The following is an 18142-nucleotide window of genomic DNA, read 5'->3' as shown; positions in this document are numbered from 1 at the left end:
CCATGTTTACAGAAGAGAAAACAGAGGCTTAGAAAGAGGTTAAGTAATGTGTCAAAGCTTACACAGTAGTATATGGTGGTGCCAAGATTTGAACTCAGGCAGAGTGACTTGAGATACTCTTTACTGCCTTTCCTAAGATAAACTATCTTATAGAAATTCTATATTTCTATCAGAAAACTATCTAATAGAAATATAAGGTGAGCTACAAATGCAAGCCATGCTTGTAATCCAAAATTTTCTAGTAACCATGTTGAAGAATAAAAATAGGTAAAATTAATTTAAAAATTAAAAATTTATAATGTTTATTTTTCAGAGAGAGGGGGAGGGAAAATATGAGTGGGGGAGAGGCAGGGAGAAAAGGGAACAGAGGATCTGAAGAAAATTAATTTAAAAATTAAAACTTTATAATGTTTGTTTATTTTTCAGAGAGAGAGAGAGAGGGAGGGAGGGAGGGAGGGAGGGAAGGAAAATATGAGTGGGGAGGGGCAGGGAGAGAAGGGAACAGAGGATCTGAAGCAGGCTCTGCACTGACAGCAGCGAGCCTAGTGCGGGACTTGAATTCACCGACTGTGAGATCATGACCTAAAGCGAAGTCAGATGCTTAACCACTGAACCACCCAGGCGATCCTAAAAATACTTTATTAAGCCCAGTATATCTCTCATATTATAATTTCAACATCTACTCAAGATAGAAAAGTAAATGAGATGTTTTACTGTGTCTTTGAAATACAGTGTATATTTTATACGTACAGTACACCTCAGTTTGGACTCGCACATTTCAGGTGCTCAATAGCCACATGTGATGAGTGGCTACCATTTTGGCTAATGCAGCTCCAGAGGTGGATGAAAGTTCCGAGCACTTTCTATTGCTTTAGTCAACTAGAGAGAGAAAAAAACGTGCTGGAAATCAGCAGATGAGGCAACTGAAAGGGAAGAAAGCAGAGTAGTAATTCCTGGGTCTGACCGGTGAACAGGAACAGGTAGAGAAGAGTTTCCTCTGTTTTTTTCCCTGAAGCCAGCCAGTAAGGTATCTTTTTTCTTTCCAAATTGAGACTCAGCATTTTCCCATATTGTTACTCTTTGGCTTATTTTCATAGTGGTCCATTCCTTAAGATGCTTTGGGACTAAACAAGCTTTTGTGACTGGCCCATCAGATATTGCAACATTGTTTCTATGGAAAAGACTTAAGCCTCCTGAGGTTTCTAAAAACTTGTTTTTGGAATGTTGTCTTTCATACATTGTGGGGAAGATTGGAGAGGAAATTATAGTTATCATTTGCTTTATGATCTTTAAGTCACAGATCAATGATCTGTTAAAGCACAGAAAGAAGAATAATGAACTTTTTTAGTTCCTATTTATGGGTAATGTTCATCACCTGTTACTTTCTTCCCACTGTACCTAGGTTCCTAGTAAGCCTTCACCAGTTGTTGAAGATTGGCTGAGAAGCAAGTATCTATAGAACTATTTGAATCATTTCCTTCATACACTTGCTTCTGGTTTGGTCCTACCCCTTATAATTAACCAACACAGGCTCATCCTAACAAGCTAAATAATGTAGAAGTATAGAAAGAATGGACTTCCTTTGTTCGGAAAATGCAAACCTGTCTATTGGCTAAAAGCACATCAACAGGATTTTTATATTTTTATGAATGGAAAAATAGAATAATGATAGATTAAAGATTTTAAGGGAATGTTGGCTCTTCTCAGGTTTATACTGTTGTTCATGTTTGTTTATATTCTATAAAAGTACGTATGGCATTTACTATTGAAAAAGCTATGCATCACTAGAGACTTAGAGGACACCAAGAAAGGTGTTGTATAATAAAGTGGTTTTGTAAGTTTAAAAATATTTGAAAGAATTTGAGAAATATGAGAAACAGTATGCAAAGTATGATACAGGAGTGTAACCGTAGACAGTAAAGTGGAAATTAGGAAATCAAATACCTGCTGAATATTAGGGGGAGGGAAAACTTGTTGATGAAAACATTTGATTGTAAGTAGTTGAGAGATTTTTTTTTTTAATTAAAGATTTTTAATTTATTTTGAGATTTTTTTTAAATTAAAGATTTTTAATTTATTTTGAGAGAGCATGCTCCCCTGTGAGGGTGGGGGAGGAACAGACGGAGAGAGAGAAAGAGGTAGAGAGAATCTCAAGCAGGCTCCATGCTCAGTGCATAGGCCAATGCAGGCTTAATCCCACGAACTGTGAGATCATCACCTGAGCTGAAGTCAAGAGTCAGATGCTTAACTGACTGAGCCACGCAGGAGCCCCAAGAGATGGTTTTTTTGTTTAATTTTTTTTTTAATCTTTATTTTTGAGAGACAGAGACAGCATGACTGGGGGAGGGGCAGAGAGAGAGGGAGACACAGTATCTGAAGCAGGCTCCAGGCTCTGAGCTGTCAGCACAGAGCCCGACGTGAGGCTCGAACTCACGAAATGTGAGATCATGAGCTGAGCTGAAGTCAGCCACTTAACAGAGTGAGCCACCCAGGCACCCTGAGAGATGTTTTTAAGATGAGCACATATATTTTTATCCTTGATCCCCAAGAATGACACAGTTGTACATTTGGGTCTATAGCCTACAGCCTATGCTTGGATCATTTCAATGTAATATTTATTGATTGAATGTTGTCCTTGTGGAACACCAGGGAGCAATACCTAGTTACTGCTCTCTAGGATTTTGTGTTGTAACTCATTTTCAGGTAACTCCTAAAAATCTGTTATTTACTAAATTTCTCTGTGCATCAGAATTTGCTCATTTCTACTCACATTGCTTCTCAGTAAAGTACAAGTCAGATCTTGTGTTTTCATCCTTTTCTTAAAAGCCTTTTGATAAAAATATCTTACCACCTTTTTTAAGTTTCTACTTTTTAAAGTTTATTGAAATACCGTTTATGTAAAAGATAAATCAGTTATTGTTTTTTTTTTAATTTTTTTTTCAACGTTTATTTATTTTTTTGGGGGGGGGGGGACAGAGAGAGACAGAGCATGAACGGGGGAGGGGCAGAGAGAGAGGGAGACACAGAATTGGAAACAGGCTCCAGGCTCTGAGCCATCAGCCCAGAGCCCGACGCGGGGCTCGAACTCACAAACCGCGAGATCGTGACCTGGCTGAAGTCGGACGCTTAACCGACTGCGCCACCCAGGCGCCCCTCAGTTATTGTTTTAATAGAAGGAAACACTTTAGAAGTACAATGAGTTTAAATGTAAAACTTCCTGCTCTTTCCCTTGAGGGCCTCCAGCCCCTCCCCTCCCCAGAGGTTATTGCTGTTATTTCCCATTTGCTGCAGTCATGGACGTTTAGTCCCCCAACTTTTTGCTATTACAAACAATGCTAAATTAATAACTTTTTCTATATCCCTGGAAGTACAATTGTGGAGTTATAGGAAGTATATATTTAAGAATTTGGCAGATTCTGCCAAACTAACCTCCACAAAGCTGAACCAGTTTGTTATACTTCTAACAATATATAAGAGCATGGCTTCTACACATATGATTTAGCTATAGAATTTTAGAACTTGAAGTTATCACAGAATGTAGCCTACCCCCTCCCACTCCTTTTCCAAGGTAGAAACTGGAAATGGTTTGCCTAGATCTAACCCAGCAGAACTTATGAGTACTTCCCAGTCTTAGATCTGTGTTCCCTTGGAGGCATCTTAGTTTTAGACACATTTTATATTGTGAGGTTCTACCAGACTGTGTATCTGTTTCTATCTCTTCTCTGTTATTAATCAAAACAAACTTACTTTTCAGTCTCATATTTGCAGATATTACCCCAAGACTCCTGCCTTTGCCATCTTATCTGCATGGAACATCTTTTACTTAATATCCTTAAAAAGTGACCTTCTTCCATTATTTAAAACTCACCTTATCTACAGGGTGTATGGGTTACTTTAGATATACTCATGGTTCTGCACAGTGTTTTAAGAATCTTGTTTCCTCAACAGCAGCTAAACCCTACCTGGGTGGCCAAGTAAAACATAAGCTGCTTCTTTCTTTATAAACTTAGAGCATTTCTGCTACATTTGATCATTTTGTGTTTGTCAAATAATATAATACCGCTTCAATGAAATGAAATCTAACTTAATAGCGTTAAAAACTTTATTAATCACAGTATATTTTTTTCTCTTAGAAATGACCTTCAGAAATATTGTGCTTCTAAAGTATGAATAGATTCTCCTCTTGTGTGACTATATTTATTCCTTAGGTGCCTGCATTGTAGCCTTGTTTCTCTTATAAAGGCATGGTCTTAGTATCTTTTCTTGATGGGCTATGAGAATTTGTGTCAGTGATATCCCAAGTTGGTGCTGTAGCTGAGCTGGTCACATATCAAGATTATGACTTTAGGTAAAGAAACAGCTGATGAAATTCTAAGGAACAGAGATCAGCCTTGATGCATATTTTTATCATGATAAAAGAGATAGAATTCGATATTAGATATGAATTAAATTTGGTCCATGAATGTTGTTCAAAACTGAGGATGGCAGTCTAATCATAAGCTCATCAATTATTCAGTAGCATCTTGGGGGTATTAGTGTATAGAATATAGAAGACCCATATACTATCCTTTAGAGTCTTTGTTCTAAAACAGAATGAAAAAAAAATACAGTATTCTCTCTCTCTCTCTCTTTTTTTTTTTTTTTTTTTTTTATGGGTTTTATGCTCCCACAGCGTAAGTGAAGTTTATACATGCACCAGAAGAGGGTGAAAGACAGGGCACATATTTGCGTATTCACAGGGGTTTGTGGAAGATTTAGGGGAAGATTGTTTGGAACATGACAGGATGACAGTTTTACAGGAAAGGTCAATTTTCCTAAGCTCGAGAGACATGAACTTGAACTTTTGGCTAAGTTTTTCTGTTGCTAAATGAAGGTTGTTTGCTTGACATGTGCTGTTCGTTCCCTTATTCTTACATATGCACTATAGCTTTGGATTTGGCTATAGATTTGGAGCAGTGGCTGTCATTTCAGACAGTAACTCCTAGTCTGCAGGATGATAATTACTCTGATTTTTATTCTTTTTTTTTTCATTGCTGTAGAGAATGCTATGTTGAAGGAATAAAGACAATGCTCATAAAACTAAAGAGAAAAGGGGGAAAAAAACAAAAGGAAGACTAGTATCAATTGTGAACATTTCCTTTAGACTATGTTCTAGAATGGCAACAAATAAACTTATAAGTCAAGATTTTTAGGTGGACTGACTTCTAAGACTTGATCTTTTTTTAAATTCACAGCTCACAGAAAGTAGCCTGGATATGGGGTTTAACAAACTGCATCAAAGTATGCACAGTAGAACATTTTTATAACATCTACAAATGAAAAGCCAATTTCCTTTACACAGACAGTAATGCAAATGTTCACAGTAGCTTTGCTACAAAGAAATTAAATTGTTGCAATTGATTATTCTACTGCTTTAATGGGAGTTCATGCTATAATGTTTATTAATTAGGAAAATATCATATAATTTAAATCTGGGCAAAATATTATAGACCCATAAGTTGCCACTGAAGAAATTAAACAGAAATGGCTTGTCCTGTATTTTCAAATATTATTACAACTAATAACCTCTGCACTCATCATGACTTATTCATTGCTTTTTGGCTCTAGGTGCATATATATTTTTTTGCTCCCAGCGTACAGTTCATGCAGTCTTCAATGGACTTGGGACCAATAAGACTGAGCACCTGAAAAAGGATGTTTATATAAACTCTGAGAAGTATAAGTGATAGTCACTTCTTAGAGTTGTAGCCTGTGACTTGTCATTCCCAAAAGTCATCCCATCTTTTAGATGGTTGCCTTACAGGGACTTAAACAGTAGAACAAACACGACCTGAGAGACTGAGGGAAGTTGGTAGCTGGATAATGCATGTCTTTGGGTAAACATTCAGAACTTAGGTTAATAAAATCTGATAGTAAGTTTCACCTTATGCTTTTCTGGAGCATAAGCTTAAGAAAGTACTTTTAGGGAAGAAAGAAGAAGTTTCAGGATTTAGGGAAACTTTAAAACAACAGAAGGAAGCTCCCTTGGGTCATTTGATATTTTTGTTCTAGGATAGCTGATTTAAACGCTTTTGTTTGTTTGCAGGTATTTGGGAAAGATTGTTTTAGAGATTGGAGCCAGAGAAACTGAAGACAGAAAATAAAATTAATACTGTAAATTATATACTAGGCTGTTTTTGCCTTGGGAATCTTAGATATTTTGTGATGGAGTAATAGAATAGGTTCCCCCAACCACCACAAAATTAGATATCATTGCCAAACTGAGCCAGAAGCATTGCCTTATTTAGGAGAATGCTTCTCAAAAATGACCAAGGCCACTGGTGAGCCCTGATCAAAAAATATTGGCAAGTGTCAGTTGATCTCATAGTCTTTCATTTATATATATCCTTTGGCAACTTATTAAAAACCAATCAAGTGAAGTGTTAAGGGTATGCAAAACGGCATTCATAAACCCACATTAGCATAATACTAGAGTCTAGAAAGGATTTTAATTTTTTTAATATTAACAGTATTTTAATATATATCTGGATAAATGACATGGTGCTCTCAGTACCTTTTTAAAAAAATTCTTTTTTAATTCAAGTACAATTAACATACAGTGTTATTTTACTTTCAGGTATACAATTTTATATTCTGCTAATAATTCTGGCTACTGTGTAGTCTGTAGCAACATTGCAAAGCTCCTGTTCCATGTATGAACATGCTTAAGTTAGAATTATTTTACATTTTCAGAGAGATCCATATTATCAGTGTATGTTGGGTTGGTTGTACTTTTCACAGTTGTTTCTATTCTTGTTTTTTTATTATAAATTGCTGTTCAGTTGTATCATTGTCAGCTTAGTTTGTTATAGATTTTCTCTTAACCCTGTACTGTACATGGATGCATATTTGTATTAACAATATTCTTGGTCTGTAATTTTTCAGTAATTAGAATTTAACTACATTCAGTTAAAATCTGAATTATTCTCCCTATATTAGTAAAGCAGATGTGTACATAATCTCCAAAAGCTGGCTTGAAAAATGACACTTCATTCTATCAGCCAAGGCATATTTTACCTAATCTAAACAGGGTGTCTTGAAAAGAATTTGAGGACTGCTGGTCAGGGAAGCTAGTTGGCAGGAATCATAGAGTCATTTCTGATTTCTTCCATGTCACTGTGGCATAGCTCTTGTTAGTTCAGGCCTTTGACAGACATTGGTTTGGATGTGCTGTTTATTGTCTGTGCCCTTGGACTAGTGCCTCATCTTGTCTGTGTCTCAATTTCCTATCTGTAAAATAGAATTAAAAACAGTACTTTCCTAAGCTAGTTCTTTGAATATTAGATAAGATGGCGTGTATAAAATACTTAAGAGTCTGCCTGGCTTATAGTAAGTCCACTGTAAATCGTAACCATTATTATTAGGTAAAAGGTACTTTCTGTGTCCTACTGCAAAATAGTTAATTTGCTACTAGATTGTAATTTTGTTTTAAACTTCTTTTGGGTTAAAGCATTCAACCAATGTTTGTTCAACATATGTTTTAATGCCTTTTGTATGAAGGTTCGTTGTTGATTTTTTTTTTAAGTTTATTTATTTTGAGAGAGAGAGACAGTGTGATCAGGGAGGGGGCAGAGAGAGAGGGGGAGAGAGAGAATCCCAAGCAGGCTCTGCACTGTCAGCTCAGAGCCCAAAACGGGGTTCAATCCCACAAACCCTGAGATCATGACCTGAGCCGAAATAGAGTTGGATGCTCAACCGAGTGAGCCACCCAGGCGCCCCTGGAAGTTCATTGTTAATAATAGTGTATATTTCAAATGATCTTCTTGATTATTTCAAATTTGGAGGTCACTTTTTTACTGAAACATATTTGACATATAACATCATATAGACTTAAGGTGTGTAACGTGTTAATTTGATATGTTTGCATGTTGTAATATGATTGCCATTGTAGCCATAATTACCACCTTTATCATGTTACATGATTAGCATTTGTTTTTAGTAGTTGCAATAATTAAATTCTAATGTCTTAGCAAGTTTGATGGTTATAATACAATTTGTTGTCTATATTCACTGTAGTATGCATTAGATCTCTAGGACGTATTATAAAATCTGATTACTAGGAGTAGAATTATCATAATGGGCATTTACTTGTTGTTTTGGCATTGTTCCATTATCTTCAATCAGCGGTTTCCTTGCAGGAACCTTTTTTAGTCCATTTGTCATTTTGTGAGCAATAATTTAATTAAAAACCAGATAACATTTGGAAAATTCACATAAGCAGGCACAAGTAAACCTGATACTTACTTGAGCAAATGAGTATACTTCCTGAGCCATATGTCTTTGTTGAATTCCCTAGATGCTTACTTATCCTAGACAAGTGAGTGTTTTTGACATGCAGATCATGAGAGAAGGCAATGTTCATCTACATATTAAAGATTACTAAAGCTTAATTTTCCCTCCCATTTTTCTAGGTTAAAAATGAATGTCAGTAGAAGCGTTAAGGCTTTCTCACCAAATTCCTATGGCTTGTATTGTACTTGCTCTGGGATGTGAACATCCCTTTTTGGAGAAAAGTAGCCAGTTGTTTGAATATTAACTTTTACTCTGATACAGGGATATAACATAATTTTCTGAGTTCCTGTTCATTTATTAACCTGTTTAGCATAGTTGTGGTTGCTTTAGTGTGGTACTTACAGAAGATGGCTGTATTTTACTTTCTGAACATCATAAAATCATGGCTTCCTAGTTCTAGAATTAGTTATTATTTGTCTTCCGAAGTCCTAGCTTCCTCAGCAGACAGTGAGCTCTTCAAAGGTAGCGACTTTATCTTTTATTAATCTTGGTGTTCCTGTCACCTAGCACTGGGCCTGTATCATAGAAGAGAGCTCAATAAACCTATTTTTTTCTTCAATAAGTCTTTTATCAGATGAATCATATACAGATTCAGAAACTAGTTTGTCCCTTGACAAAGTGGAGAATCAATGTGGTAATTGGTAAATGGAGTTATATACACTTCGATAAAATAATCTTGTTAAATGGTCTTGTTATAATATAGTTCTTTAGTATTCCAAACTGTGTATATCCATAAACATTTATTTACAAACGTATAAAATCATAGAGTGACAGGAATTTGGACTGGGACTGGATGTTAGAAATCATTTCATCTTTCCCAGGGAAAGACGTTTCGGGCATCCTGAAGCCAGAAAATGCCTGTGAGACACAGTTGTGCTTCTCACACGGCCCTTACTGCCCCAGTGACAGGACTCTGCAAGGTTTAGGATTAGATTTGCAGAATATCAGAATCAAGGTTACACCTACCAATATGGGCAGCCTACACCTGTTTATTCAGACTTTTGGATGACAAGGGTAGAGTATATATCAAAAGAAGTGAGGTATCCCTCCCATGAGAAAGTAGAATGTGATTTTTTTGACAGTGCTTAAGATGCAGACAGGATATCTTTTATCTCCCCAGGCGATATTAATTTAAAGTTTAAGGAATACTACTTCAAGTTACACACCACATGGGTACCAAGAGCAGAAAGAAATTGCTAAACCATATGCTTGTAAATGCCATTGCTTTCCTCAAGAGAAAGATCATTTATATTTTGTAATTAAAGAGCAGAAGGTCTTTTTAGCCGTAAAGGCCTTTCAGCCAGGAAATAGGCGGGGCCAACAGGGCTTCCCAGGGGGATTTATACAGCATTCAAGGACTCCTTGGCATCTCCACCTGGTGGAACTTTGCTCTTTGTCTATGTCCTGATTAAACACTGGAAAATAAACTTTAATTCTAAAAAATGTGGTGGAAAGCCCTTCTTAAAAGTTTGTAAGCAGTTCTTTCAGAAGTGAGCTTTAAGTAAAGAAACTGATATTTAGGTAAGCTTGTTTGTTTGTTTGTTTGTTTTCAGACTCCTTAAGAAGTAATTATAACATTACAGTGTTAAAAACGACACATGGTGATCTCATTTTATTGATGGACATTGTTTATTATTTTGGTTTGAACAAATGGGTGTGGGTTTCTTATTGCATAGTAAACAGTCAATAACCCTTAGAATATTAGTACTGCTGCATTTGTCGTCTTTTTTTTTTTTTATGCACTCGAACCCATGAACGTTACCCAACCATGAAAAAGAGTGTTGTTTCTATACCACAATCCCATGTAAATAAATCCATATGAAGTCCTGGAACCCTCAATTAATCATATTAACTATATGCTCTCACGAATGGTGCCATTTTCTGGTGGTGGTATTCTTGCCCTCTCCTAGTAGGTCTGTCCGTATTCCCTCTGCCTTCCTGTTCTCTTTCCTCCCACCTTGAAGGAACAGCTTGAGTGAATAGATTACCCTTGCCTTATCCTGTGAACGTCAGCAAATTTAGACTGGGGCTGTCAACAGGAGCAAATCTCAGAGCACTGTTTGCATCTGAAACAATGTGCCTTCAGTCTAGAAAAAGTCGAACTGAAAACCTCTAAGGTGAAGACCTTTAGTTGGGATATATCAGATACAGTGCCCTAGTAGGCCATGCTACCCAGGTATCTGATAATCATTCCTGCCTTGGGCGTAATGTCTGTCTTAGTGTAATGAACTTTTTGTCCTTGTCTCCAAGTTGTTAATTAATTTTCATCTGTAGAGATAATATATAGTCCCTCTGCTTACTGTTTTTAGTCGCTAAATCAGGTACTACTCATTGTGGCAAATTAAAACACTTGCTGTCTCATACCTGAACTAATTTATTTTGTAATTTTAGTGGCCAAAGTTACTGAAATATTTGTATAAAGTTTTATAAATGAAAAATCTTATAAAATTTTAAACATTACAAAGCTATGTAGTGTGCTATTTAAAATTTTCACATTAATTAACCCTGATCCATTGGGTTATTAATAACTCTTGTTAACAATTTGACGTTTGCTTTTTAAGACTTTATTTAACGGAATAACATTTTACTCTAGTACTGTTTTGCAGCTTGCCTTTTTCCACATAAATACATATATTTCAGATTTTTTTCAATGTCAATGGTATCTAAATTTATTCTTTTTAAATCATTATATACTATTCTACTCTATAGATTTACCATTATTTGTTTATCTAATTACCTTTAAATGAGCATTTACGTTTATTCCAATTTTTTAGTGTTACAGAAAGTGCTGAGGTTGACATCCTTATGCATTTAATTTTGTGTTCTTGTGTGAATATCCAGGTTACTTTTTACAAATGGCTAGCCAACATCTTTTATTGAAAAAAATCCATATTTCCCACTACTGAATAGAAATGCTGTGTGTGTGTGTGTGTGTGTGTGTGTATACATATATTTGTAGTGAATTCCTGTGCATAGTTTATTTGTGGCCTAATGTGTTCCAGTGATCTGTCTCTAATATGACATTGTTCTAATTGCTCTAATTTATGATTTGCTTTCTCATCCACTAAGCTGGGCCCCCACTGTTTTTTTTTTCCAGAATACACACACACACACACACACACACACACACACACACACACACACCAAATTTCATATTTATTCTTCCAGATGAACTCCTTTATCCCAACTTAATTTAAAAACTCTGTTGTGATTGTGATCAGGATTACTTTTAATTCCTGTATTAATTAGAACTGTGTTTCTCAACCTGAAACACCTCTTGATAAATATAAAATTCTTACTTCTCAGTGTCAACTTTTTTGTCTGTGCCCATTTACCAAATTATTGTTATTTAACTGTGTTATCCCTACCAAGAATGTTTTCTTGAATTTTGAGGTTTCAAAACATTTTGTGTTCACAATTTAAAGTACAATAGAATTTTTCATATGGTGATTTAGGGGTGATAGATCTCTTTAAACATTGAATCTTTCTATGTCCAAACAATGTATGTCTCTTCATTTATTTCTCCTAAATTCTTTCATAGACTTCGATAATTTACTTATTCTATGAATTTATTCCCAAGTATTGGATGGGTTTGCAATTATAAATTGCAAGTCTTTTTCTTTATATTTTCTAGCTGGTGGTTTTGGTGTGGAAGGATGCTATATATTTTCATATAATAATTTTTTGAGATTACTTTAGTGAACCTCCTTTATTTTCTTTCAGTTGATTTTATTTTTTTCAGTTGATTCCTCCTTTATTTTTTTTCAGTTGATTCTCATGGATTTTTCTTTTTTTTTAATTTGATTATTTATTTAAAAAGGAGAGATGATTTCAGAAAAAATATTTAAAAAAAACTATGTTGATGCACTCTCTGGTTCTTTAACATAGAAGCACAAAGTGCACAGAGGAGAGAGAATCCTTAGAACTATGTCTATAGTAAGAACATGTTAGGACAGACTTCTTAAAATTATGTTACAATTCGAAGATTATTTCTTACCTCTTTTTTTTTTCAATATATGAAGTTTATTGTCAAATTGGTTTCCATACAACACCCAGTGCTCATCCCAAAAGGTGCCCTCCTCAATACCCATCATCCACCCTCCCCTCCCTGCCACCCCCCATCAACCCTCAGTTTGTTCTCAGTTTTGTTTTTTTTTTAATTTATTTTTGGGACAGAGAGAGACAGAGCATGAACGGGGGAGGGTCAGAGAGAGAGGGAGACACAGAATCGGAAACAGGCTCCAGGCTCTGAGCCATCAGCCCAGAGCCCGACGCGGGGCTCGAACTCACAGGCCGCGAGATCGTGACCTGGCTGAAGTCGGACGCTCAACCGACTGCGCCACCCAGGCGCCCTTGTTCTCAGTTTTTAAGAGTCTCTTATGCTTTGGCTCTCTTCCACTCTAACCTCTTTTTTTTTTCCCCCTTTCCCTCCCCCATGGGTTTCTGTTAAGTTTCTCAGGATCCACATAAGAGTGAAACCATATGGTATCTGTCTTTCTCTGTATGGCTTATTTCACTTAGCATAACACTCTCCAGTTCCATCTCATGGATTTTTCATATGGGGAATCAGATTATCTGCAAATAGTGATTATTTTGCCCCTTTGTTTTCTAATCCATTTAACTTTCACTTGGTTCAATTAATTAATTGCATTGTCTTTTGTTTCTGAAAAATGTTAATAGTGGTAAGAGTAGACATCCTTGTCTTATTTCTGATCTTTCTAGGAATGGTTCTAGTGTTTTATTATTAATTAGATGCTTATATCCGTTACGGTTGAACTATGTGTATATATCAAGTTAAGGAAGTATTAGTATCCTAATAAAAGGAAATATACTTTTATTCCTATTCAATTAGAACTTTTAAAAATAAATTTAGTAGTGATTGTTTAAAAATATTTTAGCTTTTATTGAGCTAATTATATGATGATTTTTTTTCCACTTTGGCCTTTTAATTTGAGGACTTATTTTTCTTAATATTCGTCTGTCATTCTTGGAATTGACTTACTCTGTCATGAATTGTTCTGCTTAATTCTGTTTTCTATGTTTTACATAGGATTTTTGTTATTTATGATGGTTTTTGAGTTTGTAGATATGGTCGCATCTTCCTGTCAGGGTTAAATTGGCTTCGTAAGAAGCAGCAGAAAACTACTTCTTCCCATGTGTAGGAATTGTTTAAATAACACTGGAATTATCTGATGCTTGAAATTTTGAAGAAAGCTGTCCCTAAAACTATTTGGATCTGGCATAATGGGAGGTCCAGGGTCAAGAATACATTTGGGCAGGTAAGGTAGGCTGTTTTCTTGGTATTCCTCTCTCCAGGCCAAATCTAAGATTCAAGAAGTACATCAGATAGGCTTTTAAATAAATTCCTTGTTTTCATTGCTTTTGCTAACATCATTAGATCCTCTCATTGTTTCTGGAACTATACAGAAAATGGCTAACATAGAAGGACTGAACTGCAAGGTTGGCCCTTGTCTGGCATCTAGATGGAAACTTAGATTTTAAAAGTGTTCCTGCCACCAGCTGATAAGAGTGGCTCACTCTAAGCAGTTTGTAAAAACAGTATGGTCTGTATTGAACTCTAGTCCTTCTGGGAGTCTGGAATTTGGATACATGCTAGGCAGGGGCTTACTATTGAAACAGCCCCCATTATAAATCCCCAGGGCATCGGGGCGCCTGGGTAGCACAGTTGGTTGAGCGTCTGACTTCAGCCAGGTCATGATCTCGCGGTCCGGGAGTTCAAGCCCCGCATCAGGCTCTGGGCTGATGGCTCAGAGCCTGGAGCCTGTTTCTGATTCTGTGTCTCCCTCTCTCTCTGCCCCTCCCCCGTTCATGCTCTGTCTCTCTCTGTCCCAAAAATAAATAAACGTTGAAAAAATAAAAAAAAAAAAAAATCCCCAGGGCATCAAGCCTCTAACAAGCTTCCTGGTTGGCAGCATTTAACGTGCTGTCACAACTTGTTGCTGGGGGCATTAAGCATGTCCCATGTAATTCCACTGGGAGAGGACCCTTGGCAGATTATGTCTTGTTCTCAAACTTTGTCCCATATGCTTTTTCAAAACCTTTGCTAATTTTGCTTTGTATTCTTTGGCTGTAATAAATCACAGTCATGAGTTACAATCAAATGCTGAGTCACAGAGTTGATTTCATATGTCAGGCCAAGACACTGATATTAAAAGGCGGTAGCAGAGTTATAAAATATAACTTTAAAAAAAGCCTATAACCATGTCATTACAGGTGTGGAAACAGTCTAATTGAAGTTAGAAAATTTGTCAAAGATCACATATGTCGATAATGGCAGAATAAGGTTTAGGGCTTAAGAAACAAGTCAAGAAACAGTTTTGCTCCATTAACTTTAACATTTTCCCCATTTTATTTATCAAATTAAAATCAGCAGTTTAAAAAATTAACTTTATTGGTGTATGTTTCTAAAACAGGCCTTTTAAAATGCAGGTGGGTGGGCCCAAACTATTACTTTGTAAATAATCTAGGGCATTGGGCAAAAATATTTTCAAATATTTTTTGTTTATAAGCTGTGGCATTGGTAATTTTGTTAGAATCATTTGCCTCTTTGCAGTAAGATTCAAAACGGAATCAAACCCTCAATGAACTTTCTCAGCATAAATTTTGTTTGTATATTTGTGCATCAGAGTAAGCTATGTGACCATACGACAACAGAGTCTAAATCAGTGGCTCCTTTTCGGCCTGCTCATTAAAATCAACTTCTGGAAAGTGATTCCACATTCCAGACCAATTGAATCAGAATTTCTGATGGGTAGGGTTCAAGCATCTCTCCGCACCCCCTCCCCCGCCCCCGCCTCCCTTTTTTAAAACTCCTCATGTGATTCCAGTGTGCGTAAGCTCATTGACAATCTCTGGTCTAATTAAATTATTTCTACATGGCTAATAAAAATTGTATTTATTCCGTAGTAAGTGGATAGTCAGAAAAGCATAATTAAACCATAAATTTAGCAAAATGAAATTGTATGTATTAGAAGTACAGATCTGGAGAACCTATTAAGATATTTATAAATGTAATGTTAATGTTTATTATGTATCAGTTGAAGAATTAAAAATTTATCTTTGTGCTAGTTAACCAAAAATCAGTCATTTCTCATTAATAGTCACTTAGTCTCACTTATGACCTAGATAAAAATTTAAGAGAATATTATACCAGAGAATATAGTCACTGGTATATGCATAGCATTTGTTCAGGCAGAGAAAGAGTCTGTTTTGTTTAGAGCCACGCACCATCCCTGAAATATGGGATAGTGATGTGAGAATTCATGTTGAAGAGGAGTGAGATTTTGAAGTCAGCTCCCAGTAGATTCCACAATTTCATGGCTAACACAGAAAATAACCGTGTTACTTTGAACATTGATTGGGTAACCCAGCCAGAAATCAAAAACTAGAAAACAGTCTGATCCTTTGTCTAGAGTACAATCTTTGATCATATGTTAGAGCACGGTTTGGCAAACTATAGTCTTGAGAGTTCTATCTGTCCCTTTTCTGTAAATAATTTTATTGGAACATAGCCGTGCACATTCATTACTTACTGTCTATGGCTGTTTTTGGCTTCAGTGATCTGTACAGACACCGTATAGCTTGCAAAGCCTAAAATATTTACTATCTGACCCTTTGCAGAAAGTTTGCCAACTCCTCTATTAGACTGTTGTATCTTGCATTAAACAATCGAATCATGCATTATTTGCTGACGCTCAAGCTGAATTTGGTCTTTCATACACAGGTGACTGGAGATGATTCAGTTTTTAAGGCTTTCAAATGGAGATTGCAGTTGAAGAAGAGGAATTTGCCTTGGCAACTAGGGAACTATGCTGTTAGACCTCTGATGCTGCTACGATAAGGGGCCAGGAACTTGTCCATTTACCTGGGGCAGGTGTCTCCTTGCCTCACTCATCCTCCATGTCCTTCTGTGTCGCTGTCCTTGCTGGTGCTCTGTCTGCTGGGGGTGAACATGGAGTAGCAAGTAACTGGGGAACCTGGTCTGTGAGGATCTTTCACTGCAGTATCTGGGGATTAAGGCCATTTTTTGTACACCTTGCTAATAATGGATCTAGATACGGAAGTTTAAAGATTGGAGTGGCTTAAGCTTTAATCCTGGTCCAAGTGGAGAGTTCAAGAAGGTGTGGACGTGTAGTGAAGAAGGCACATTCCCCTAGTCTCTGGTGCATTAGAAGGGTAGCAATAGAGGCTGAGCTGTCAGCCACATTTCCACCTTGGGCACCTGAATGCCAGTGAATGCTCTTACTCACTTGCTGGGTAACTTACCCTTAAAAACATTGTACCTGCAAATATTGGAGAGATTGGAGAATATAAACACTTTTAGCTTTCAAAGAACATAACTCCCCTTTCAAACAGGTAAATCTATTAATGATGTTTCAGCCCTTTGATTTTCAGTTACATCTGTAGGAAAGCATTGCATGCAAAAGCAAGGAAGTGCCTATAAATGAGATTAAATGTAATGATGTTTTGGTAAGCAATCTTACCATCAGAGCTGCAAGTTTATACTAGAAATTACAGTCTTGAGAAAAATATTGGGGTTATTTTTTTTTTGAGGGAGGGTTAAGATTTCATTAATGTCAGGTTATTTTTTATAAAATATTTAAGATATTTTCAGACCAAAATCCCTGAAATTATTTGAAATCTGATGACTTAGTTTATTCTGTTTGTGATTTAGGTCTAGATATATGCCTGGATGACTTTTCAACTGGGTATAGTTAGTGATACCCAACCTCATTGAATAGATCTATGCTATAAAGAGGATTTCTTCTGGTTGTTGATTTTCCTTTCCTGAGGGTCTGATAAATAAGGGGGCTGTATCTGGGCATAGTTTTCTAGAATATGATGGCTCCAAGTTCTTTTGTATTGGAAGACCTGGCATTTTTGTTTTCCTAGTGTGATAAGACATTGAAGGGAATGGAATTAATGGAGTCAGGCTCAATTACTTCCCAGAATAAATTGGTTGATAAAGATACCAGTAATGATAAAATCTCTCTCATGTGAATTTTTTTTAAAGTACTTTAAATTCTTGCTTAGCTATGTTTGTGGTATGTGATTTTCTAAGTATACTTCCCTCTCCCCCACTAATTCTTATCCCTCCTTTATATAACAGATCAGCGAATATCACCTGTTCTACAAGATGAGTAACAGTCACCCTCTTCGCCCCTTTACTGCTGTGGGCGAAATTGATCATGTGCACATTTTGTCTGAACATATTGGTGCCTTGCTGATAGGGGAAGAATATGGCGACGTCACATTTGTTGTGGAAAAGAAACGCTTTCCTGCCCACAGGGTAATTTTGGCAGCGAGGTGCCAATATTTTCGGTAAGTGTATATTACTTTTTGAAGATTCAAGTTACTTGTGGAAAACACTGGTATTTTCTACTCTATGACAATTATGTAACAAAGCATAACAATAAATTCTAGCAGTCTTTCAATTCAGCATCTATAAGAATTCCATCTTTGTAGACTTTTTGTTACTTTTTAATCACCTTTTCCTTCAGAAACCATCTGAGAATTAGCGGGATAGAAGGCTTTCCAGGCTAGACAGTCTCACACCAACCATTTTTCAAGGTCTTGAGAATATTTCTCAGGCTGAATCTTTGTTGCCCTCACCTGCTTCTCACAGCTGAACTTCAGCTGATTTATTGATTTATTGGCAGATAGGCTTCTTGTTGTGTGGGTAGACTGACCTCTGGACTTGCTAGTAAATATGTATACCTCTTAGTTTCAGACCACTGAGACTCAGGTAACCCAACAGATCTATCTCTAAGATACGCATTTGGCAATCCCA

The 18142-nt window shown here is 36.4% G+C and overlaps 1 protein-coding gene across 2 annotated transcripts in view; it reads left to right on the top strand.

The window, feature by feature from the left end:
* BTBD9 (BTB domain containing 9) overlaps nt 1-18142 on the top strand; it is a 419931-nt gene that overhangs the window by 20266 nt on the left and 381523 nt on the right. For both annotated transcript variants that reach the window (XM_047858828.1, XM_047858829.1), the window contains exon 2: nt 17462-17673. In XM_047858828.1, the coding sequence (XP_047714784.1) occupies nt 17489-17673 (185 nt within the window). In that variant the 5' untranslated portion in view covers nt 17462-17488. The remainder of the gene's footprint in view (nt 1-17461; nt 17674-18142) is intronic.

Source organism: Prionailurus viverrinus, chromosome B2 (assembly GCF_022837055.1).
Source record: "Prionailurus viverrinus isolate Anna chromosome B2, UM_Priviv_1.0, whole genome shotgun sequence".
Lineage (NCBI taxonomy): Eukaryota > Metazoa > Chordata > Mammalia > Carnivora > Felidae > Prionailurus > Prionailurus viverrinus.
This window is presented reverse-complemented; position numbering and strand designations above follow the sequence as displayed.